The sequence below is a fragment of the Labrus bergylta genome, chromosome 4, assembly GCF_963930695.1.
Source record: "Labrus bergylta chromosome 4, fLabBer1.1, whole genome shotgun sequence".
NCBI lineage: Eukaryota > Metazoa > Chordata > Actinopteri > Labriformes > Labridae > Labrus > Labrus bergylta.
In genome coordinates this window covers 17,553,844-17,579,422 of record NC_089198.1, presented here as the reverse complement: position 1 = coordinate 17,579,422, position 25,579 = coordinate 17,553,844, and the positions used below count along the sequence as shown (strand labels likewise).

General features: G+C 38.5%; 2 protein-coding genes across 3 annotated transcripts in view; both read right to left on the bottom strand.

Moving 5' to 3' along the window:
- Positions 1–5,565: 5,565 nt before the first annotated feature.
- On the bottom strand, positions 5,566–11,099 carry ifi30a (IFI30 lysosomal thiol reductase a). Its single transcript, XM_020644472.3, has 7 exons — positions 10,871–11,099; positions 9,538–9,726; positions 9,321–9,395; positions 8,153–8,239; positions 7,889–8,041; positions 6,213–6,281; positions 5,566–6,067 (listed from the first exon to the last, which is right to left on the bottom strand). Exons 1-7 carry the CDS (start codon positions 11,000–11,002, stop codon positions 5,999–6,001), a joined length of 774 nt encoding a protein of 257 aa, XP_020500128.1. The 5' UTR covers positions 11,003–11,099; the 3' UTR covers positions 5,566–5,998.
- A 1,680-nt stretch (positions 11,100–12,779) lies between these two features.
- Positions 12,780–25,579, bottom strand: part of pik3r2 (phosphoinositide-3-kinase, regulatory subunit 2 (beta)) — a 35,026-nt gene continuing 22,226 nt past the window's right edge. For both annotated transcript variants that reach the window (XM_020644431.3, XM_065953904.1), the window contains exons 5-16: positions 24,350–24,505; positions 22,684–22,894; positions 22,421–22,506; positions 22,064–22,166; positions 21,659–21,757; positions 21,333–21,513; positions 21,066–21,185; positions 20,682–20,824; positions 20,371–20,547; positions 20,199–20,270; positions 19,907–20,077; positions 12,780–19,561 (exon numbers count right to left, since the gene is read on the bottom strand). In XM_020644431.3, coding sequence (XP_020500087.1) covers positions 19,354–19,561; positions 19,907–20,077; positions 20,199–20,270; positions 20,371–20,547; positions 20,682–20,824; positions 21,066–21,185; positions 21,333–21,513; positions 21,659–21,757; positions 22,064–22,166; positions 22,421–22,506; positions 22,684–22,894; positions 24,350–24,505 — 1,727 coding nt within the window. In that variant the 3' untranslated portion in view covers positions 12,780–19,353. The remainder of the gene's footprint in view (positions 19,562–19,906; positions 20,078–20,198; positions 20,271–20,370; positions 20,548–20,681; positions 20,825–21,065; positions 21,186–21,332; positions 21,514–21,658; positions 21,758–22,063; positions 22,167–22,420; positions 22,507–22,683; positions 22,895–24,349; positions 24,506–25,579) is intronic.

Here is a 25,579-nt window from a genome sequence, read left to right as displayed (position 1 = left end):
TCATATTAACAGATGTGACTTTTGGTCCATCTTGAAACTTCCGTGACACTCTAACACCATGTTCAGCAATTCAGCGTCACCACTACGTCCATAATGCATCATATTGTCCTTAGAGGACCAAAATGGTCATTGACCTACTGTGCAGCGTAGTCAAAAAGTCCCGATTTGTAGCAAGAGCTGGTGAACATGGTCAAGCACATAATTTCTTCTCATGATTTGGTGGAGACTTACATTATCAGGCTGACACATACACATCGCACAAAAAGTAAGAGAAGCTCAAAACAATAGTCAATAGCAACAGCAGAATAGGCTGTTTGGCATTGGCAGAGAAGATTTGGCAAGAATTTCATGACCGCAACCCACATATTCAGCTTTGCTCCTTATCCCACAAATGCATGTTCCTAACAGATATGGCAACATTTAAAAGGGAAACAAACAGGCTTTCCAACGGTATAAGATTTATTGCCAGGAAGCATTGTTACAACAAAGAAATATCAACCAAACACAATTTTCCTTAATTTTGTGAGATGTTTATATGAATCTGAATCAGTGTAAATGTTGTTCCATGTCTGCAACAACTGTTAGCCATGAAAACAGAGAAATTATGTCAATGTTTGTGAATTTTGTTCTGCTGCCAACAAGTGGCCACAGAAATTTAATTATTGCTTTAATTGTCTGTATGTATGGTATGGTATGGTATGGTATGGTATGGTATGGCATGGTATGGTATGGTATAGCATGGTATGGTATGGTATGGTATAATATGGAATGGAATGGGATTCTATGGTATGGTATGGTATGTTATGGAATGGAATGAAATTCTATGGTATGGTATGGTATGGTATGGTATGGAATGGAATGGAATTCTATGGTATGGTATGGTATGGTATGGTATGGAATGGAATGGAATTCTATGGTATGGTATGCTATGTTATGGAATGGAATGGAATTCTATGGTATGGTATGGTATGGTATGGTATGGTATGGAATTCTATGGTATGGTATGGAATGGAATGAAATTCTATGGTATGGTATGGTATGGTATGGTATGGAATGGAATGGAATTCTATGGTATGGTATGGTATGGTATGGTATGGTATGGAATGGAATTAAATTCTATGGTATGGTATGGTATGGTATGGTATGGTATGGAATTCTATGGTTTGGTATGTATGGTATGGTATGGTATGGTATGGTATGGCATGGTATGGTATGGTATAGTATGGTATGGTTTGGTATGGTATGGTATGGTATGGTATGGTATAATATGGAATGGAATGGAATGGAATGGGATTCTATGGTATGGTATGCTTTGGTATGGTATGGTATGGTATGGTATGGAATGGAATGGAATTCTATGGTATGGTATGGTATGTTATGGAATGGAATGGAATTCTATGGTATGGTATGGTATGGTATGGTATGGTATGGAATGGAATGAAATTCTATGGTATGGTATGGTATGGTATGGTATGGAATGGAATGAAATTCTATGGTATGGTATGGAATGGAATGGAATTCTATGGTATGGTATGGTATGGAATTCTATGGTATGGTATGCTTTGGTATGGTATGGTATGGTATGGTATGGTATGGTATGGTTTGGTATGTATGGTATGGTATGGAATGATATTTATTTCATATAGATTTGCCTTATTTTGATGCACAAATAGCAAAGAGTCTGTTAAAAACATCATAAGGATAGTCTTGAGCCCAAACAATTTCTGGCCCTGAAGTGTATCATTGTTGAAGTCATGGGACGACTGAGTCTGAGGTGAAGGCCTACTCATTCCCAGTTTGAATAAAAAAAAGTCAAGAACAAAGTCACATTCCTTTAGTGGCACTTTCACAAGTCCTGGAGAGGGTTGATCAAGTTCATCTAGAGTCTAGTCTAGTCTAGTCTGTTTGGTTGGTAATTTGAGGCAGCGTCCACGTATATGTAACGTCAGGTTAAACATTGCACTTCAAAACATTACGACAGAATCCTAATAGTCTGCTGTGTCAACTAGATCACTTATGCAACAGCTGTGTGATAAAGTCTACTTTCCTGTTCATTATAATGCTTATATACCTCTCTTTGCAGGGTGACTATGTCAGAGGTAGTTAATAAAAGTTTATCATGAAGCTTAACGATATTACATGAGTGATATTATAGACTTCTTTAGTTCAACTTCGATTGTTGTCATTTTCTGAAACACCCTGCAGCTTGAATTGCTACTCCATCAAAATGTCTGGTGTTCTATCACAGTTGCACAACCAGCTGAAAAACAGAGAAGCACATGATCCGCCTTACACAAAGAAGGAACCCAATGAAGGTCTCTTAGTGGATAAACATCATGGTCTGTCAAATACATGGCAGTGTTGCCAAAAATCCTATAGTTGTGATGAGTGTAGACATTTTTCATTAGTCAGATGCTGTGACCAATTTTAGTCAACTTTAACTAAGCATGTGTGGCTGTGTTGCTTCCAACACTCAGGGAGATTTAAAACCACAATGAGGTTTGTCAGCTATAAAAAAAACAGTATCAACAATACAAATGTGTCTTTGTTTAAAGAACAGCCATATCTGATCACACCTGCCATGCCTGCATAATCAAACAGGTCTGTCTGCATTCCTTTAACCTTCTTTAACACAAGAGAACAAAGGTGCAGCACATACACACAAACGCAGGGTAAAGTAGCAAAAATGCTACACGTGTGATTGCAGCATCAGCATGAATGTTGTTGTGGAAAAACAATCACAAGAGCCTTGTTTGTCGGATTTTTTCGAGACAGCTAATCAGCATGGCTCAAAGAGGAGTACAACGCTTTAAGCATGGACACTTCTTTAGATCACATGCTGAGGAGGCAAATACAAGTTCTGTACCAAAAATCAAGTTATTACGCAACAATTCAATATTCACCAGGCTCAATATTTTAAAAGAGGAAGGTGCAGCAGAGTTATCCTCAATCTGCATTGACTTACAAGACTGAATATTGCTAGAGTCACAGGAACTGGCTATTGATTGATCAAATATAAATATAATCATAAATCTGTAAAAAAAAACATGCCAAACTGTTTGGAGCTAGTAAAACACTCTCCACTGTTCACACAGCCCACACATGCATGTTTATGAGGTCTGGTATTCATACACATCTGTCTGAAGGAGGAAGAGATCATTGGTAGTTTTATTTATGGAGATTCAGTCCCTACAACAGATGCAAATAAGCTATTAGCTAACTCTGGTGCAATTACATTTAATTGTGCGCTGCCCCTGAAAAAAAAAAGAATGTGGGGGGAGTTACAAAAAAATAAGAAATCCCCAAAAAGAAACCTGAAGAAAGACAACAGAACACAGCCTCATTTACTCACAATACTTTGGAGATGTAACTGGTCAGGGTCCCCAGGCTCCTGGAGGGCTTGATGCTGCCAACTGAGGGGCTGGACTGGTAGCCATCTTCGGGTCTTTCCTGTGCAGAGGGTCTGCAGGACAGCCTGGGCAGCTGCAGGGTCCCTGAGAAGACCCTCTTCACAACACATGTGATGTAGGGGTTCTGGAGAAAGTCGACATAGGAGGGCTGCTCCGAGGAGTCCCACTTTCTCTGGGTGTTAAAAAATAAATATATTTATAATCAATCAAAGAACAGCATGTGACAGAGCTTATATGAGCATTGAAAGGAAACAGCAGCCTTTTTTCCATTCAACTCGACACTCTGAAGTAAAAATGTGTCTTTAATTGGGAGCTTAGTATATTTTCGGCAGTAATAGCTTTGATAAACTAGTGGAGTGATTTATCATTAAGGACTTTAGATACAAAAACAATTCACAAAAATAAAAAAAGCTACTTTTATGTTTGTCTTGGACCTTATTGCCAATGGAACAAGAATGAAGACATTATTTTTTTATATCTGAAACTAGAAGATTCTGAAATACGAGAGAACAGATCAAAGTTTGAACTTGCCAAACTTCTGAGATAGAAAGAAAAAAAGTCATTGGGATCTTAAGGTACGTCTCAGACAGGGTAGTTTTTGTGCTGTTAATGGAAATATGATGAGCCTCACACAAAGACCACTCAGGTTTTATTTTAGGAAGGTTTATCAGATTTCAGGTCCTGAGACTCAAACACTTTCACCTTTGACACACAATAGACGGTACTCAGAGTGAGGATGTGTTTGGGAGTTAGCTCTTGGGGCATCTCTTTTTTAGCGTCAGAACAGATAACAGGCCATTGTATTCCGTTTCATCCCGTGACATTTTCTCTGTAGCTGCTTGGGACACCTTTACACAAACAATCATCAACACTCTCTGATATGATTATGGAACATTTCTGACCAGGCTGAACCAGAATAAGAGCACACTGAATCTCCTTTTTCAATAAATCAGCAACAAAAATACTCAATTGCTGGTAAGTTGTGTTCGACAATATAAATGTCCTGTTAAGGGGTTCCCAAACCTCATTTGTTTAATCGAATAAACACACACTATCGCTGATAACCTGAAATTGCATTGGGCTGAGCTAATCTTAACACACAAGGCCCCATTAATCCTCACCACACGAGTTCAGAGAAAAAAAAGCTCAGAACAATACCAGTGTTATTACATAATCTGAACATGCAGATCAATCACATGACAATAATCTAATAATAATTATCGCCAATGTGAAACCACTTCACAGTTTTCATTTCACTTTTGAAATATAAATATTTTACAATTAAATTACGTTTAAATTATAGCACAATTAAGATTCCTTTTTCAACCTTACCTCAGTGAAGCTGAACAATTTAGATGAGCTATTTCTCCTCATGGTCATACTGCTACTACTTCATACTACTACTGGATCATGGGAACAAGACTTGTGTGAAGGAAATACCACAGAGGACAAAGTTTCCACATTTAAGATCAGATATGAACTACTGTGTGCAGCACCAATACTTACATAGACTAGATAAACAACTATTTCCCCACCCCTTCATAAACTCTGGGCAGTCATTAGCACACTATTAAGATTCATCTGCTGATTCATCACATCAGCATACATACACTTTAAAGTAACTTCACTAAAAGGGGATTCATGTACATCTCCAGAACTAGCCAGTTAAAATGGGGAGAGGGGGTATTGAGTCTGCAGATGTTAACTGGTGCTGAGACTGGGGTGGTAGAGCTGCCTGCATGACAGGTCATTATTCATGTGTGTCTATCTGACTGAAGAATCAGTGGTAATCACATTTCCAGACCTTCAAGATCAGCCAGACTCTGGCTTTAATCAAGCTGCTGCCTACAATCTTTAATAGCAACAGCTTTTTACAGTGTAAACAGAGCTTAGATTGATTCAGTATTTTTGACTGGATGATGGCCATAATAAACATAGAGAATGATGATACAGAGATGTTAATGTGAATTTCTGTAGCATTATTTGGAACTTGTTTGCTTATTTAGACATGTATGGTGTGATGTGTTGTATACCTTATGTTATTGAAGGTTATACTGAAAGTGTACAACATTCCTCAGAATGATTTGGATGACCATACAGGGCTCAGATTAATAAATTAATGATCATATACATTTGAATACAGTGTGACCTCATCAGCAGTTATTTCTACAACTTTAATGTACTGGTACATGAAATGTGATATTTGTTCCTCTTTCGTTTCAACGAAGAACAGGAGACTCAGTGTGGTTATGAAAAATGGCGCCATCTAAAGGACAAAAGGAGCATTTTCTTTGACCTATCTAAAAAAAAAAGTCACTACTACAAACTACATCAGTGATTCAAAAGGATCTGAAAAAGCATTCATGGTTTCAGTGGGTGAGGTTTCAATAATGACACGTTTTTTTTTTTAAAAAGAAAACTGTATTTTCATGTTGTGTATTTTAAAGTGAGGTGATTGCTTTCCCTTTATAAAAAAAAACAAGTTTGTAAAATCACAGTTACAAAAATGTTTCAGAACATTATTCAGTGTTCCTTATTTAGTGGCCACACCTGGAACAGAGCAAGCATATATGTGCAGAGCTGCTCCTTCACTTATTGTGGCAGTAGGTCTTGTAGCTTGTCTTCTGGGGCCCTCCACAGGCTGCAGGCTTGGTGCCCTGGAGACATGAAGAGTAGAGGTCAGGGGAGAAAGCAAACTGGAAATCACTTTCACAATTACAAAAGGAAAATCATATTAAAAAAGGACGAGATGCAGAACACAGAATCAATGAATAACTTAGGAGTGAATCACACTAGCTGTACCTTGTACATGCTGCAGACCAGAGTGAAGAGGGAAGTCATAGCCTTATCCTGCAGATCTTCTGTATGCGCCTGCAAATTTATAAAATTAGAATAAAAAGTAGTAATTAGTAAAAGACAGAGGTACATAAGCTGACTTTACCCCCCCCAACAGCAGATCTACCAGCGTGGATAAAAATTACGAAAACAACAAAAAAGGGAAGTCTTTTGGAATAACCGTATCAGTGAAATTGGAGTTGGCAGCATCCGCCAACTTTAACCAAATGTATAACTTTACTTAGTTTAAAGATTACAAACAGTTTGAAAAAAGTATCATTGTTGGGTACTGACTTGCAGGTTGACTGCCTAAAACATCATGCTGTGTATAATGGATAGAGATACAGGTTAAAAAAAAAAAAGAGTCAAACAGACAAAAAATGATTGTTACTGAAAATCACAAACCTTTGGCTTAAAAACTAAATCAGCAAGTTTGTTAAAAAGCTAAATATGAGTGAGCTTTGCAAAGGTGACATTTAACGTGTTAAGTGTTGGCTCTTAAGCTGATTTTAAAGTCATTAAAAAGTAATGTGATGTCATGAGCTGTCTGTCACACCATCTGGAGGGAGCCGAGGTTTGATTTTATGGCAGTTGTTTTTGGTAGTAGTAGATACGGTCTAGATAGAGACTACTTTTTTCTTCATGGTGATGTAAAAATTAAGACATTTCAGACCACTTACCAAGGAAGTGTCCTCTTCAGCAAAGACTGCTACTTCTGATTTTCTCACAGTCCAACATGATAACTCCCTTCACAAATGCTTATTAGCAAATGTAGGATTATTTTAAGAATGCCAGATAAAAAAAAAAAAAAAAGTACAACAGGGGACCAAATAACAAAATCCCAGTTCAGATATTTTATTACATTTTCATGATGAATTCATTGTAACATATTGTGAGGTCTTCTCCCCTTATCTTGCCATGTGCTCACAACAACTGTTGGTGAATGATTTAAATATTAAGTTTCTACATGGAGCATTTATATTCTTTTTATGACCAATGTTAATTTTCTGTTTAAGTCTTCAATGTCTACTCAAGCACACTTGGTCCCTTATGAACTTTGCTCAGTCTACCAGACCTGTGTTCTTATATGTCTGTCAAGTGTGACAGAAGAGAGATACGCCATGCTCTGTTCGGTACAATTAGGATTATTCCAGGGTTTAACAGGTGATGTTTGTGTTTGATGATTACTCCAAGTTTGTTCAGAGCAAATGAGAATTTGAGTTTAATTAAGAATGGTTAAAATTGTTCAGATTCCAAATGGAACAGACATCTTGTATTATACATCTCTGTCTGTGTAATTTTAAAAAGATCCCCCACTTGACGACTTAAAGGTGCAACTGTTGTGATCCGCTCATCTCTGGCGCCTGCTTCACACTATTGACAGGATGAGTTGTTTGTCTTTGTTTAGTGTGGAGCACTGAGAGGGAACTCCAGTTTCAAGTTATCATTCCATTGATCTTAGGTTGCAAAGTAGCAGCTGTCGTGCTTTGCTTTAGTGTTACTTTGAGAGAGCCACACACACACACACACATCAGTCACAGCTCTCCGTTAGTTACAGGTTTAAGATTTGAGGCAGATTCAGATCACAACATCCCCAAACATATCACTAGAACATGATGTTCATCAACACACAAGAGCCTTACCCCGTTGATGGTAATCCATGGCACATAATTGTGAGGAGGGTTCAGGGCCTCAGTCATCAAGGCGTTCTGGTGCATCAGCTGGTTTCCCACATCCCCTTTCACACAGCCCATGACCTTATCCCAGTTCAACTGAGGACTATAGAGTGCAGCACACTAAAAAAAAAAAAACAATGGAGGGAAATAAACACAACTTCAGTAGTGGAATAATATAGTGTTGGCAGCCAGGAGAGGGACAGACATGCCAAATAAACTCAAGTTTCTTACGCTCTGTGCTGACTTAATCACATCAGTGGAGGACTCCATACAGAAGATAATTGGGAATGCCATTCGTGTCATGTTCAGTAAACAAGTCTGCAAGGAAAGTATAGATGACAACAATTAACACTGACATTGCAACAAGAAAAGGCACACTCCACTATGGGCCAGATTTACTAAGCTCCCAATTAAAGAGTACTAAATTGCGTGTTCACTCCAAAGATTTGCACGTTTGGTTGGTGGGCGTTTTGCAAAATTTGCGTGAATGAACATAGGCGGTAGTATTTAATCTCAGAGCTGGGGGAGAGACGCGCGACCCGAGAAAAAGGAAATCCCCAGTTTAAAATGTAATGTTGGCGAAAAGAGGGAAATAGGAAGACATAAATGTCAATATTGAAATTCTATAGAATTCAGAGGCTGTGAATGTTCAGTTTTGTTTGGATATATGGCAACAATAGCCTGTAGTTTAATCATGGTGTCTCTCTTAACAATTAGAATATTGAATCAAATTAAAAAATAAATGCATGCCATTTATTTTTCTGTCATTTGAAACATGTAAACACAAACGCAATCTTTATGCCTTGTTTTGTTGTGCCTATGTCTCCTCCTAACTTCAATAACAGCAGCCTGCTGTGTGTAACGCTGGTCTCTTGGATTAGCACGTTCCTTTCAAATTCAGACACCGTTACAATCACCGCATTTTTTGTCAGGCTTGGTAAATCGCAATGCGTGTACTAACTTAACTTGTTTGAATTTTCTCCTCCCAGTATCTTGCACGTTAGGGCAGAAACGCCCCATGTTGCATATTCATTAAGGCAAACGTACTAAAAGGACAATGCGTGTTGTTTTTCTTATTTGAAAGACGCAATCCTCATTGCACGCCGTTAGTAGATCAGATAGCACTTTTTTTTTTTACTGGTGGCATCAAGTTTGCACACGTTTTAAGACATGCAAACCTTTAGTAAATCTGTCCCTAAATGTATAACAATTTATTTTATATACTTAGTATTTTCTCTGAGAAATTATTATGCTTTCATAACACCCAGATTTGCAAGAATCCACAGTGTGTGCTCTAGATTTTGTGCTACTATACTAAAGCAGATTACCTGGTTACAAATTTTAGTTACAGTATTACTCAGAAACATTCTTATTGCATGCATTTGGGCTGTGACTGTACCTCAATCATGTTGCCCAAACATTCCTGTTCTCCATGCTGGCACTCATAAACATACTTCTGTCCATCGGGTGTCTCCTGGAGTGGGTAAATGCAATAGATTCACGAGTAAAAATAAAATTATAACCAAGATTTTTACAAACGTCATATTATTATCTTTTTTCTAGCCAGATAAGCCACTACTATCCCGTTGTATCCCGATGCTTGGTTCACCTCTTACCTTTGCATTGCCATAGGGCACCAGAGAAACAGACATGATTTCATTCAGCAAGAGCCAGGTGGGGAAGAGCATCTCAGCGAGAAAAAGTCTGCATCCTGGACACAGACTCTCATAGTAAAGCCCCACTTCGACTGCATTTTCAGTCTGATGGGACCGAGTGACGTTTGATAGAAGGCAATGCTTTAAAACCTGCACAGAGGGGCAAAAGTGAAGAGATTAACTCGTAAAAAAACAACAGAGAGCATCAAACATGAGTAGGTGCATAGAATGCACGGTCAGGATATTTTCCCTTTAAGAGGCAACACTAGAAAAGCTCCTGTTGTGTTATCATATAAATGTATAATTCAGTTGAAAGATGGCCTGCATTTAGTTTTGCATATCTGGGTTTCTGTTGTGTTGTGGCTGTAAAGCTACATTCACGGTACGTTGGTAAAACCGGAAAAAAATTATTCACACTGGGAAACCCCAAATTTAAGTGCCCACAAGTCAGTTATCACTTGCATCCTGTAAAACTTGGCACCAGACATGCTGAGCTGACAGACTTGTCTTTCTAGTATAAAGACACATGACGGATAAACTTATAAATTGCCTTGATGGCCAAATTTTGTGTCGAGTCATGTGTTGCCAATTTATTTGGTTAATTATTTTCCACGTAGAATGGCCTAAATTATACTTAAGCTATTAATCACACTAGATAATAAATGAAGCGTACATTTGAATCAAACTCGGTAAAACGACTTTCCAAACTGGGAAAAAAGACCATCCGAGGAGCACTTGAACGCAGCATAACTGTTAAGGCAGGAACACTTCTTAGGTTTGGACTTCCTGAAGGAAATATGTCTTGCCCAGTGTTTTAAGTTTAAAAAATAATAATAACTTTAATTAGAAAAAAACATTTTATTTTACGGTTTATAATCCGTTTCGTGTGAAACTTAAAAAAGGATACAGAAAGCGATGGAGCTAACGACAACTTGCTCTTTTTGACAACTCTTAGTTATTTTACAATTACCATTAATGATTAAAACAGTCTAAAGGACAAACTGTGTTAAGGATGTCAGTCGCAAGACGAAGTGTGAATTTATTACAGTATATTTTAAATAGTTAGCTGAGTCAGCTCTTGAGTTGACAAATGACGTCGCGTCAGGCTGCCCACTGTTGCTATAGTTTCCTCCAGTCATACTAGCGTAACGTTAGTGATTTAAAATGGTGCTTTATTAGACAGAACACGTATCTTCGAGGTTTTGTGATTGGTTTAAAACACCTGGCAAGTTTCACATTTTCAAGTTAAGCCAATAATTAAAGATTTTTTTCCCTATTACATCAATATACTTACCCCGCATTGGATAGCTGTGTCCATAGACGAGCACCACTCAGACGGAGGAGCGGGACATGAAGAGGAGAGAGCGTTACCGCCGCACTGACTGCCGAACCAAACAGTCAACACCAACAGCACAGCACAATTCATCTTAAATTGCAGCAATAAAAACAACTTCACAAAGTCTGAAGCAACACAAACTGACTCACTACTTGTCTGGGCCGTGCAACTTTAAATATAAGTACCGGTGCTTCCTCGTGCAGATAACCTCATTTTTGATTGGCTCCCGATCATATGATCAAGACAGCGTCATTTGTTACTAGGTGACAGAGTCCACTGCTTCTGCTTCTGCTGCTGTCAAGAAGAAACGCAACTACACAAAGAATATAGCAAATGTGCCGAGTTTTATGGTCTTTCATCTTGGCAGTTTTTCCAATTATAAGTAGGTGGCAAATAGTCTACATTTTAACAGTAATGTCTCTTTTTATACGGATATAATGTGCTATATAGACATGAATGATGTGTTATTCGAAGAACTAGGTAATTGATTAACTAATTATATCATCAGAGCTTTATAAACAGTTTATACAAGGGTTTTTTTTTCCAGGAAACACATGTTTTAAAAACACACAGTCCAAAATTAGGGATAGTAGTCATGGCATCATATGCTTGTCATGAAAGCATGTCATAGCAGCAGTTCTTCAGTCCATAGGTCTTGCTTAAGAGTCATAAGAAACACAAACTTCATCAAAACATCACAGACCCTTGTCCTCTAGAAAAAGGTTTTAACCTGGTGATTTTCACATGATCTCTATGAGATTCTCTAAAACAAGGACTGCCATAGAAGCAGACAAGACACAACAAAACCCTGCATGACTCACACCGCTTCCTGTCAGTGTTTTAGCTTTTAAGATTTACAAATTGAAATAAACCATCATAATGAAAATCAATATGTTTTTCAATGTGTTAGATTGTTTTTGCACAGTGCAGATATGATTCAGTGCATAATTTACATATCATGTTGTGTTCCTTTGCCATTCTCAGAAAGTTTCATCACATCATTTCTCACTTCCCTATCCAGACAGTCTGATGGTTGTGGCTTGAATTGCCTGAGTTTTACCATCTATGAGGGGTATGTATCCATGCTACATTAAAGCAAGTTAATGTTTCATTAGTGGTTATACAAAATATTAAAAGCTTTTTTTTTTTTAAACAAATACATCTCTGTGTTCTCTATAGAAAATATTTCCTCATAATGAACCACAGTCTACCTAAAAAAAGTGTCTTTGAAAACTTTAGAAAGATTCTCACTAAAAAGTGAGTGAGATTTCTAAATGTTGCTAAGTGAACTTTTGAAGGTGCACTATGGAGTTCTGGTAGAGAAATGTGAAAGTTGGAAAAGTGTACAGATTTTGTGGTTTATGTTCATAACATATCCACACAGTGTTTTATCTATGAATAAAGTTGTGTATTTAGTTCAAAAAATATAGCTAATAATTGTTTAATTTCTCCAACTTTCACTACCAAACCTACATTCTATTAAACATTGTGACCCTGAATGTGTGTTAAATGCATTGCTTTCTTCATAAAAAAAACATGTGAAGATGACCCAAAGAAATATTTCAAATCTTGCATTGTCTATTACGTTTGTATTTTCCAGCTTAAAGTCTTCTTCTTCACTGCTTTTGTAGTTTATTGCCATGCGTTTGCTGCTTGAGTTTACATAAAGAACACACGCATACTTTATTGTGTAGATGATGATACAATCAAGGGAGGACTACATACCAACTACAAGTGAGGGATGCTATGAAGTTAAAGGCCATTACAGTCAGCGGGAGTATAAGTTGGTCATGACAATTTCAAATAGTGACAAGCTGATGGCAAGCTCATCATAAAGCAAAGGTCAAAGAAAGAGACAGCAGTGAACTTCAGTTCATATATCTTTTATTGTCTTTTAAAATCATTGCATCAGCCTAAAGAAAGAACCGTACAGATCAACGAGTACCTGTCTGAGAACAAACACAACTCTGAAGCAAGCTGTACACGAGAGAGAAAGAAAGAAGTGTGGCATCTGAATTAAGATAGAGCACAAAGGAAGGACAACACAAGAGTAGAGAAGAGGAACCATCTTTTTTGTGCATAGGGGGGTTGGGCCAATACCTCAACCGATACGCCTCTACTGGCTGAAACAACAGTGCTCCCTCAGAGTTCAATTGCATTTTGGTGTAGAGTAGCTTTAACTGACTGATTCACTGTTTTTGAGAGAAATTAACCACATCATTATCTATCATGTATTAAGAAAAAAATACTGTTGCCGCTGCTGCTGAGTCAGTGATTCATTGAGACTTACTGAGCAATGTAACAGAGCAGAAGAATATGTACTACTGTACATAAGTGAAATTACTACAAAAATACGGTACTACAATGGCATCCGTTCAGTGATGATACGACAATATTGAATTAAGGCAAAAAAAGGACATGAAAGTGAAGGGTTGCTGACGTCAACTACATTAAAAAGGGAAATGACACAAAGTGAGACTACAGTGGAAATGTTTTGGTTTTCCACTTAAGTTCAACAATCTAAAAAGCTACTGATGACTATTTTTTTAGTTTTATTTTCTCTGTAGTGCAAAATCAAGACAAGGATGCCTCTTGATAGTTTTCCTGAAGTTCCAAGTGTGTTAATGTATTAAATCTGTACTCAAGCATGTTCACCAAGGGGCGTGTTGTAAGTCACACCGTGTGAGTACCACCTGCTATAAATTCTTTCTGTGATTCAGTCCTGCATGTTTAAGGCTCAGTGTAAGGTGAAGTAGTCAGCAGGGGAAGATTGACAAAGACTGAAGAATATCAACAGGGTTAAACTAGTTGGGTTATTTTGAAATTGAGGGAGCACTGTTCTAAAAGGAAAAAAACAAAAGGAAAAAAAGACAAACACAACAAGCAGTCATAACATTTTCAAGTTTAAAATAACAGGAAATAATGAAATATAAATCAATCTATCACGGCCACTTTGAGGGACAAACAGACTGATCCTCAAACGCATATTTACTATTTGGTTAATTACATATTGTAAACATTTGTATTTCTTTTTTTTTCTGTATGGAGGAAAACATTTCAAGCTAGCTTATTTTTTTCTTTATAGGCTCTGTAAGGTTATCATGAACAGATATGAACAAACAAACAAAAAGAAATCAACACTGGGACAGACAAATCTATGAGCTTTTTGAAAAAGCCAAAAAATACAAACAACAAAAAAAAAAACACGAAATATACTCAGGCACCATAAAAGAACACTTTCTAATGCCATCATTGTTCTGCGTACAAAGATCTGCCTGAAGGAGTGATCATGAACCGTTTCATCGTGTACCTTGTCTTCTCTTTAAACAACCCTTCAGCGACCAAAGAGATCCACAAAAGAAAAAAAAGAAACAGTGGTAAGATGGTTCACTCTGTTACAGCATCAGTGTCCAATTTGTGTGGGATCTCTGTGGCAGCATCCTAAGTGTCTTTTTTTGGTGCAACTTTAACACTCCGTCTACTCACACAAACAAAATCTTCAAAATGACAAATCAAGATTCTTACGTACAATAAAACAAAATACAAACAAACAAACAAACAAAACTCCTCTCTAGTATTTCATAAATGCAAAGCAGCCAAGACTGCATTGAACATATAGACTTAGCTCTGTAAATATTAACACATGTACATAAGCTTGCTTCATCCTCTGAATGCACCTGATAATCATGCGGATAGATTACACGTATGTCGATTGACTGTAACCACAAAGTTTTGATGAAGCTCACTGCAGCTGATTAGTAAAAATGCTTGCGTTTTCAATAACTGCTCGAACACAAAGCAGCCGTGGAGCAAGTCTAAAGATCATGTTCACATCGAAGCCTCCTTCTGATTTGTTTCAAGCACAATCCAAATAAGAGCGACATCATCCAAAAATATAGAATTCTAAGTATATATTTCAAAATATTTATTCTCTATTGTGTCTCTCATTCTTCAAACCTTAATAAACGTGTTTTTTTCTTGGTGAGAGATGTGCTTTGTGTGTGAGGCTGCTTCAAGAAATATCATTTACAGTGTACCAAAGCTGATGAAAGATATTGGATTTCTTGAATGATCATTAGTCAAATAGAAAACGGTTTTCCACCAAGCTCCAACACAAATGTATATCTAATAGATGAGCAGGATGAAAGCTTTGAGATTCAGAGCAACATCTACCACACACAGGACTAAAGTCTGAACTCGAAGTCAAAGCGCAATAAAGTCTTCATCCCGTCTCACTGCCTGACCAGGTCTCATTGCTACTGAAGTTGCATTGCTTCTAGCGATTGAACATCTATTAATAACATGGTATATATGGCATATGGAAGTGTGTGCCTACACTGCAATAGTGTCCATCTTAACAAGTAAATAAGAAGTAAGTGCAGGAAGGTCTTCATTTCTAAAAGCTCTGATAAAAATCACTTAAATGAAAGCAGAACCAACTGGACCGTGAACTGGTCTGAACAGCTGATGTGGGAAAATCTGAAGTTATCTCGCTCCATTGGTGTTAATTTACAAAGAAACATTTTCCTATTCATGTTTGTAACTGTAATGTTAAGCTAAATGTACAGCAGAAACAATGGCCGACTTTTAAACTGAAATATCCAATTTCCCAAAGATCGGTAGCCACAGTTGGGACCAATTTGTTGTATGTTGATAAAAGCGTTTAAAAAAATACTTTTTAATGGACAATGTTCCTCAGATCAAAATGAGGTCCAAGGAAAATTCTTAAGATTGAAATCTCAGAATTTTAACTTCCCACATGGTTTAGATACCATTAACTGTGAGTGAACAACATCTTCCTGTGATGAGGGGAGCTCAACCCTTTTGAGATATAATCTTGTTAAATTGGACAGTCTTTGCTGTGTGGACACAGATTGCATAATGAGCCAGCAGCTCTCCTTAGACACGCTTTAAAAGTAATACAGTTTTTACAGCCCATAAAGTCAAAGCAACTCTACACTGAAAACATTTCAATCAGTCAAAAGCATCAGAATTACATGACAGTTGTTGACCGTAAAAAAAAAGAAGCATATACTGTACACAAGATACTCAAAGAAATATGTCAATCCCTCTCATGTACGGAAAGATCAACTAAAAAAACACTATTGACAACTGAGCTTGACCACTGTCTGTGAGTTTATGGTTGTTGGGCGTTAGACACACTACTTTAAGTGTGTGGAACAGAAATAAAAGTGCAGTCACAGAAGTGTTGGTCCAACAAACTGGATAATAGATGTGTCAGCAGCGGCAACTGACCCAACCAGAAGAAAAAGAAAACACTGAGAAATGCTGCATGCATCATCATCTTGAGAGCTTATCAAATGAGCTTCAACCAACTGGGCTGGGCTACGGATGTGTTACGGTTCACATTTCTATCTTATCTGAGTTTTATTCAAAATATAAATCAGACAAATAATTATTTTTAAAAAAACACCAAAGAAATGTAGCTTTGGTGCAAAGTGAGAGAGAGCACCAAGCTACTGTACAGCCCCCACCATAACAAGAAGGAATATGTAACAACTATAGATGTAACAACAAAGAGGCACACCTCAAATCTGTCACTCTCTTATCTACAACATGCCAAGATCTGCTCTAACACACACATGAACACAAACACACACAACAACAACGCTGCCAGATATCCTATAGTCTTTGATAAATGGCAAATGTGTGAAGCATGGGGCACAGCATGTGGTCGTGGTGGCACCGTCTCAAAGAGCAACACTCCATAGATGAGAAGCTCGACACAATGACTGAAGGCACTTCTAATCTCTCTCAGTTACACATTTTTTTTTATAGCCCTCTGATCAGAAGCAGCGCCGTCACTTCTGCTTTAATCCTTGGGATTTCTACTTTCCAAGAACTGTGCAAAGTATAGAACAACAGATTCATCCTGACAGATACCAAACCCAGGTCTTGATTTAAAGACTTCCGATGGAGTTAGGTTTGATAATGGGATGGTACGACCGGGAGAACGTTGCAACCTGAAGTTTGTCCATTTTTAAAAGTTTGTTGGGAGGTTTGAAAAGAAGATTAGATTTTTAAACTGACTGATTGCATAATGAGCCAGAGAAGTTGAAAACTTCATCAAAAATGAATCCAAAGTATCAAATGTGCAACCTTTTAAAAAACAGTGCACTTCTTTTCTAAAACGTCCTGTTCACAATTTATTTCAACTCTTGCATACCTTTCTACAAAAATACTATTTTTTTATTTTTGGCAATCGGAGTCTACTATAAGAAAACTGAGTCTCATGTTCATTCATTCTCAAGAAATCAGTTATGTGATTCTAATTTAAAAGACGCATCATGTGGCGCCTGTTTCCAAATTTAAAAAACGTACAAGAACAGAACAAATGAACTGTGCTTTGAAAGTGAGGAGAAAAAAGATGGTACAATCTTTACCTCAAGCCAAATGTACATGAGGGAAACGAGAGAAAAATTCACAGCCACGGCACAGAGAAGAGGGAGGAGGTGACTCGGGAACTCTAAAAACAAAATCACATGCGACTGCGTTGTGGATAGTACTGTATTACCATCATACAGTATATGTACTACAACAAAAAAAAAACACAATTATCAACCACTGGTGCCTAGCAAAAACAGAAAAACAACCCAAATGAAGGTCTCCATGCATACTGTACTAGATAATCTCTCAGACCACAGAGGCCACGCTATATATGGCGAAAGGACAGGTTCTTTTTTTTCTTTTCTTTCTTGCTACATGAAAAGACATCCTTCATTTGGCTCACATTAGCTGGATACTTTGCATCCTTAAACTGAATCTAAGAGCATAGCAAATGTTAAATAAAAACAAAAGAAATCACAGAGTTGAAAATGTATAATTACATACACTGACTGCATGTGTGTCTGAAATATACTGTACACGTGTTATATTACTGCTTTCTTTTTTTTGTTTGTACAACTATGTTCTACAGCTCCGTGAGTCAAGCTTGTGATGAAATGAAAAGTCGAGCGTGAGTGCGGGTAGCAGGAAGTACCGAGAGTAAAATCTGCATTAAAAAAAAACAATAAACATCTGCGAGGACAAAGTACCGCTAAAACAGTCTAATCTAAAAAGAGACAAGGCAAATACAGTACCGAAGATACAATAATGACATAGATTGATGCTCTGCAAGTGTCTTTACCATTTTAAAACAAGACACATGAGAGAAGCATTAACAGTTATGCCTTAAGTCAATGGCTACAGGTGCTACAGTATTGAAGAGGATGAGAAAAGAAGGAAGTTTGAAACACAGGGACGTTTGACGCAGGAGTCTTTCCTCTATTTCATCAAGAAGAAATGACATGGAACTGCATTATCAATGTACCTCTCTGTCTGGTGTAGAGTGATTAGGAGCTGATTCTCTATTCACAATATACCAAATCTGTACCATGCAGATTTGTCCTGTCACACAGTATTTACTGAACCATGTACCTCGTCGATTCAAGAAGAGGCTCGCTGAGAGAAAGCCACATGCCAAAGCAGTTGGAAATAAAGATAATTTCATACAATAGACCAACATGTGTGTATGTTTTAAAGCTTTGTCTACGTCGAGAGCTATTCATTCCCTCCTTTCTTTCAACCTCGGCATGCAAACTCCTTGTTCCAGAGACACAGGCTTGTGGTCATTCAAAATCATTACTATGGCACTTAAGCAAGCTTTAAACTCAATCTTTAAAAAAAAGAAGAAAAAAACCCACTAGAAGCATCCACCCAAATCCTGCCCCCAGCTTCAGTGACATCAGCCGACTGGTCCATGTTTGCTCTGCCACCTGCAGATGTAAAGCGAGCAGCCAGGTTTAGCCACTCTGGTACTGTCAATGGATGACAGCTCAGGCTTTTGTCGACAGAGAGTTTGCAGGTTGGGCCTTTGTCAATGGACAGTTATCATATGTTCATGGCAAGAAACAAAAATAAAAAGTGCCTCCTGTAAGTTTTCCCCTCATCCTGCCATCTGGTTTCTCTCCTCTTCGCCATGATCTTAAAAAAACAAACAGGATTTTGTGTGTTCATAGTCTTCTTTAAACACATTTAATCTGGGGGTTTCTCTCTGTATCAAGGGGTTTATTCTTGTTTTTCATTTCTCACACTGTACAGTCATGGCTGGCTTACGTGACACACTCTTACATTAAAACTCACTCCATCAGCCAGGCTAACTGTACAGTCATTTGTTTCTGGTAGTAGTGTGCTTATTTTGAAGCCATGCTGTTAGCAAGGAGTGCTCTTTGTTGGATGGGGTCTGTGCAGGACAGATGCACCAGCCTCCAGCCAAAAAAAACAAAAACGTATGAATTGTAAATTGTGGTGGTTGTGTCTACTTTGAATCGCCACTTAAACAAGAATAAGCATTGTTCAGAGGTTCATTTTGTCCCCAATGCATATGAGCGTAGACTTTGTTTCCCGGCCCTGGTTGGCATCCCAAACTGCTGGAGAGAAATTCATCTGGGGTGCTGGTTCTGGTTCTGGGAGCGGGCCAGGACTGGGTAGGCTAGATTTACATTCAGCTGGTCGTTGTGTTGGACTAAGGAGACATTTTTGTAGTGGAGTACCAGGTCTTTGAGGGACGAGTAAAGGTTGTAGGGCTCAGCAAATCCATAACCCGTGGCGGTCTTGTAGATGACGCAGTGCTTGGTGTCGCCCTCAACACTGGAGAGAAGAACAAAAATTAATTTTCACAGATTATCTTCATTGTACAATTGTCATTATCGTTCCATTTCAATAGATGTTTTAAATGTCATGTTTCTTTCAGCAGGTCTGGCCTAATTTGCCTTTGAACTGCTCATGCATTAAAGCTAGTTATGAAACACACAGTAACAATTAATGCTGAATGTGATAGCGTTTGTTCCAGTTTACACATATAAGTCTTATAAGTCTTCATTCGGTCAGTAATTAAAGTAAAAGAAAAAAAACATTTTACTCAGATTTTTACAAACAAGCATAAAAAAATAAATAAAAAAAACAGACACAAAAAAAGCACACAAAAATACATACACAACAGAACAGGCGTAGGAGCCCTTCTGTGATTGGCTCTCTCGGATGAGGAAGGTGCCGTCACATTTTCCTCTCAGCATCTCCTCTGCCTGGGTGCGTTTAATGTCACCCACATACCAGGTGCACTCATCGTGGTGGGGCGAACCCTCGTCCTCCTCCAGCGAGTAGGAGCTGGAAACACAGAAAGACAAGACAGCGGCACATTCTCAATTACACTTCTTTGTCATGTACCAAGAAAAATGAACTACTAGATTACAGTTGGAGATTCTGAAGTAGGATCTCAAACACTCACTCATCAGCGTCATTCTTTATGCCCAGCCATTCATTGATCTTTTTCTGCCTCGTCCCCTTCTGTGTCAGCCAACTACAAAGCCAGAACAGATTAAATACAGACAATAGATTCTATAGACATCACTCTTTTTATAGTTCAGGCACTGAGTACATATTTATTTGTTTCTCCTTACATCAAGTACTGGTCTCTGATTTTGCGGAGTTGCATGAGATCGGGCTTGAGGCTGTTCATCTTCTTATCGATCTCTCGGTTATCAGACACCTGCTCTCTCAGGTCCTGCTCCAACTTACACTTACTGTCATGGATCTCCTTCACACGGGACTTCAACCGCTCCGAGTTGCTCTGAATCCTGATTTGGGAGAAAGACAAAACAATAGTCAGATTTGTGATCTTCAAACGCGTTACCAGATATGTAATGCATCTGACTGCTGTTGCAATAAATTACGATTTTTAAGGATCTCGTGCACATAAACATGAATTCACTTTTGGATCTCTTTCTCGTTGCCCTCGCGTTGAAATCGCTCCAAAGACTCTCTGCTGTAGCGCTCCTGAGTCTCAAACTGCTCCTCAAAGATCTTGATGGTCTCATTGAAAGCTTCTATGGCGGTGCGCTTCATCTGCAGCTCCTGTGTGGAAAAAAAAGAATCAAGATTCATATCTAATCTTCAGCTTCTGACATAACAACTGTTCACTGCAGTCTTCACATTCTCATTTTATTTTGGTGTTGTTTATTTCATTGTTTGTCTTTCACTCAGATTTTATCGTTATTAGTCAGATCGGTTTTCTGCACAGATTCTGTGTGTGTGTGTGTGTGTGTGTGTGTGTGTGTGTGTGTGCGCGTGTGGCTGGTGTGTGTTGGCCTCATACCTGTGAGGTACGTGTGTATTCCTCGTACAGTGAGTCATACTCCCGACTCTTGTCCTGGTACTGCTCGTGATAGACCTTCAGTTGCTCCCCCACCTCCTCTATGCTGTTCTCCTTCACCAACTGAGATGACGGAAAATAAGGAGAAAGCAAAATCACCACCAAAGGAAATATAATTTAAAGTTTAGGCTGACCAATTGGCTTTCAAAGAGATCTTGACGAAAGGAGGTTGAGAAAAAAAATGAGTACATAGACAGCAGCCTGACCAACCTGCTGGTATTTGGTGACCGGGTACAGCAGCTTGGTGTCCAGTTTGGCGTTGTATTGAGCCAGGGACTCGTGGCGGTAGTGATTGATGAGCTCCACAACAGACAGAAAGGTAAGAGGCTCTGAGAAGCCGTACCTCCCGTCTCTGTGGTATATCTTTATTAGCTTGTTGTTCCCTCCTTTCCTGCAGGGGGAGACAAACAAAAAAGAAAAAAGGTGATGAGCTATATGGCATTAGGAGATACATGTACAAGTACATATTGATTGTATGTTTAACGTGGGAGACAAAGTGTGAGTAATGAAGATGTTCTACAAAAGTTATGCTTTACCTGAGAGTGAGTGTGTACTCCCCCTCCAGTTTACTGGAAGCATCCCGGACCAGAAAGGTGCCATCAGGAGTGTCTCGCAGCTTTTCATTCACCTCCTCTCTGCGAATAAGACGACACACAGATTTAAACTATTGAACGTTGGGCTGTGATCAGATGCAGTTTAGCATCAGAATAACAACATTTCTAAAGGTTCACCAAGAAAAAATGATCCAGAATTCTATTTCATGTATATCTGAAAGGTATTATCCATATTACTCAAAATACTAAACAAGACAAGTCCAAGAAACTAGGGATCTCTTGGGTCAGTGATTCTTTTAGTCAGTTTCTTAAAGACAGTTATGAAAAGTTAATATGAACACCACTCAAAAAATAAACAAGATGTAACTATCTTAACATCATCATTACCTGGAGATTTCTCCCCAGTACCACTCAGCATCTGTCAGCATGCTGCTAGTGTCCGTCATGGCTGATGAAGCCAATTTTGACTTGACTGGCTTTGCTGGAAGAACTGCAAACCGACACAAACACATAAACACACAGAGATCATCACCAATGAAAGCATTGCATACTGATGCAGTGGTAAGTAACTTAAACACAATCACTTCTTGGAAACTAAAATATAATGAAAACAATTTGCATCTTGGAAGTACAACACAAAGAAAACTTTATTTGTTTTCATAGCAAACACAATATCTGACCACATCTAAAGACACATTCTTAGTGCTCAATTATAACAAACACAGCCTTTCAAAAAGAACAAACCTGGAGGAGTTAGGTCTTGCTCTGCAGTTCTCTCTATCAGCAGCCTCTCCACCACAAGAGCAGGTAACTCATCATCCAATGACAACCTGATCAATCAATAGACAGATTAGCAATAAACCAATGACATGTTTGTTAGAAATGTTAATTCTATTTTGGGAATGTCTTGCTTCACACAACACAAATCACATCCAGGATACACTATTGTGTGTCCATTCCTCCTCCAAATAGCAATATTGTCCTAAACAAACTCGTCCAAAACGTACCAAGGAGTAGACGGGCCTGTCCGCATCAGCAGCGGCCCAAAGACCTTCCCTAGCGTGTATGTATCCAGTCCATTACTGGCCTGTGCCTGAGTGACCTTGGACAGGTGTGTTAGGAGGTACTGCAGGGTGAGACGGTGATGGAGAGGGACGGTGGTGGCGCTCTCGAGGACGAAGCTGACCTCCCTGTCATGGCTCCCAGCGACTGCACCATCTGCAAGAAATCAACATAGCAAACATGAGACATTTCTGTGAAATGTGGCCTTTATAAATACTGTGCTTTGCTTTAATCCTGATTAAGTTTTTATAAGTTAAAATAAAAAATGGTTAACAGGGTCAACCCATGTCTCTGTAAATTTGCCATGTAATTATGTGAACTGAAATGAAGTTGTGTTTTTTGCAGAGGAGAATCAGCAGCAGCATTTCTAACATGCCTTAGTGATCTCATCCTCTCCCAACACTCGACTCTGTTTTCTCAACGCTGGCATGAGACTGACCTCGATCAGCTGCTTGTGAGGCTCACCCTGAGCCTCGTGGACTTCTTCCAAATTACAGTAACTAAAGCTATGAAAGGTGTCTTTCTCCTGACTGAAACATTAGCAGCACACAGCTTCATTTTTAGGCTTGTACTATTGTATTACACAAATCGCCTTTTTGTCTAAACTCAATAAAATGTCCCTCACATTTTTATCTTATTGATCCCTTAATTATTTTCATATCCATCACAAAGAAGACATTTTAAGAAGTTTCTAGAATAAAGTTGTATTTTAATAGGAGTAGAGGAAAATGCCATCTAACTTCAGCAGGTGCGTCTTTCAATGACTTGTTTGTAAATCTATTGACTTAAATGTTTGTACAGGGACAAGTTTCTAGCTTAAACCAATGTAAAAACACCATAGACTTTACAGCATTGGCTAATTTTGCATTCCCTGTCCCTAGACAGGCTTTTCAAAAAAATCAAACTCAACAACATGACACACATGCCACGTACTGGTTGGTTGCTTTGCATGTTTAAGTCCATTAACTGCAAGATGTGCAGGACATTTTCAAAATGTATTTGACTTTACTGTAGACTATTTATCAGCTTTGACCTTTATTTTATTTTTTTTAGAACAGTTCCTAAAGATGCAAGAAGGCACTGGTTTCAGTTGGTCAACAATGTAAGAATGTGTCGCCTGTTTTACTTTTTTTTGTTACAAAAGTTAAGTCACAGCTGAAAGGAAATGAATGTGTTGTCTTTATTAATTATCAGACATTCATACATCCATCTCTAGGTTTCGGCATCCAACAATATAGATATTCAGCTCAATGCTTTCTGGCAGCTGATTTCTACATGTCATGTGCTGACACTTTTCACAAGCTTTTTAAGTTCCCATCGGCAATAATTTGTGACAATAATCTTACTTGAAAATTAATCAATCAACAAAACAATGACAAGAAAAAAAAGGAAGATGCCTGCCTTTCTCAAGAAAGGTTCAATTCTCCAAAGTTGCTTTTCATTGTGTCAAGGGTACCAAAAAAAGGCCTACTCAGAGTCAGTGAAAAAAAGGATAATATTCCTTCACAAGCCATCATCTTAATGAGCTACATAAAAAAAGAGACTTTTACTTATTTGAAAATGGTAGTTGAGTCTTTTAAGCATTGTGTAGCCATTGATCAAGGGACGTACCTGCTGACTGCTGTTGGAGCTGCTGCTGCTGCAGTGTGATAGCAGTTTGAAGGTTGGGATAGATACAGTCTGGGATGACAGGTGACGGAAGGTCTCTCAAGTAGCGAAGGACACACTCGCACAGGTCAGCCACATCTTTCTGACCCATTTCACACTCTGTAGCCCAAAGACAAAATTATAATGAGATAAAAAAAAATCTACCAGACTATCAATCACAGAGAAACCTAAATCTGAACTCTCAATTGACGGTTGTGGTAAAAAAAAAAACATTTTACCACTTTATCAGAGAAAGGTTTGTTGAACAGTGCATGGTATGAAATATAGTAGTGCAATTAAAAATTAAAAAAAGCAGTAACACTCAGACCCATCGTCAGCAGCATCAACACAGTCATACAATATTTCCAAACACCTGGCTAACATCCTAGCTCCCACAGTTGGAAATACTCCTCGTCACATCAAAAACTCCCAGGAATTTACCAACAAGGTAAGGGATCTAAAGTTACATCCAGAGGAAACAAAATTTTCCTATGATGTCACCTCTTTTTTCACATGCATCCCAACCATTGAGGCTATCAATGCCATCGGAACAAGGCTTCTTCAGGACAACACCCTATCCCTCAGGACTTCTCTCTCACCTGACCCCATTTGCGCAATGCTGGACCTCTGCTTGAACACTACCTACTTTCAGTACAACGGAGGCTTCTACAGACAGAAACATGGCTGTGCCAAAGGCTAACCAGTATCTCAAATAGTGGCCAATCTCTACGTGGAGGAGGTAGAGAATAGGGCTCTAACTACCTACACACAGCCACTGGCTTAGATATATGGATGACACCTGGGTCCAAATTCGTCTAGATGAAGTTGAAGCTTTCAGGGGTCACCTCAACAAGAAAGACAACATTAGGTTTACCAGAGAGGATGTCAGAGGACACTGCTTGGCCTTCTCTGACTGCAAGGTGTGCATTGAAACGGACCAGTATTTACTTTTTGAGTCCCACCATCCACGACAACACAAGCTAGGTGTCATCAGAACCCTACCTACACCATAGTGTACCTACAGTAGCAGAAGGAATAGAAACTCCTAAGAGAGGCACAATGTGGTCACCTGAACTGGGCCTTAGTCACCAACAAAGAAGAGGAAAAAAACAAACGTCTCAACATTGTAATTCCTTACTTGTCTTAGGATATTCCACAGACACAACATCCCAGTACAATTTAAACCATTCAACA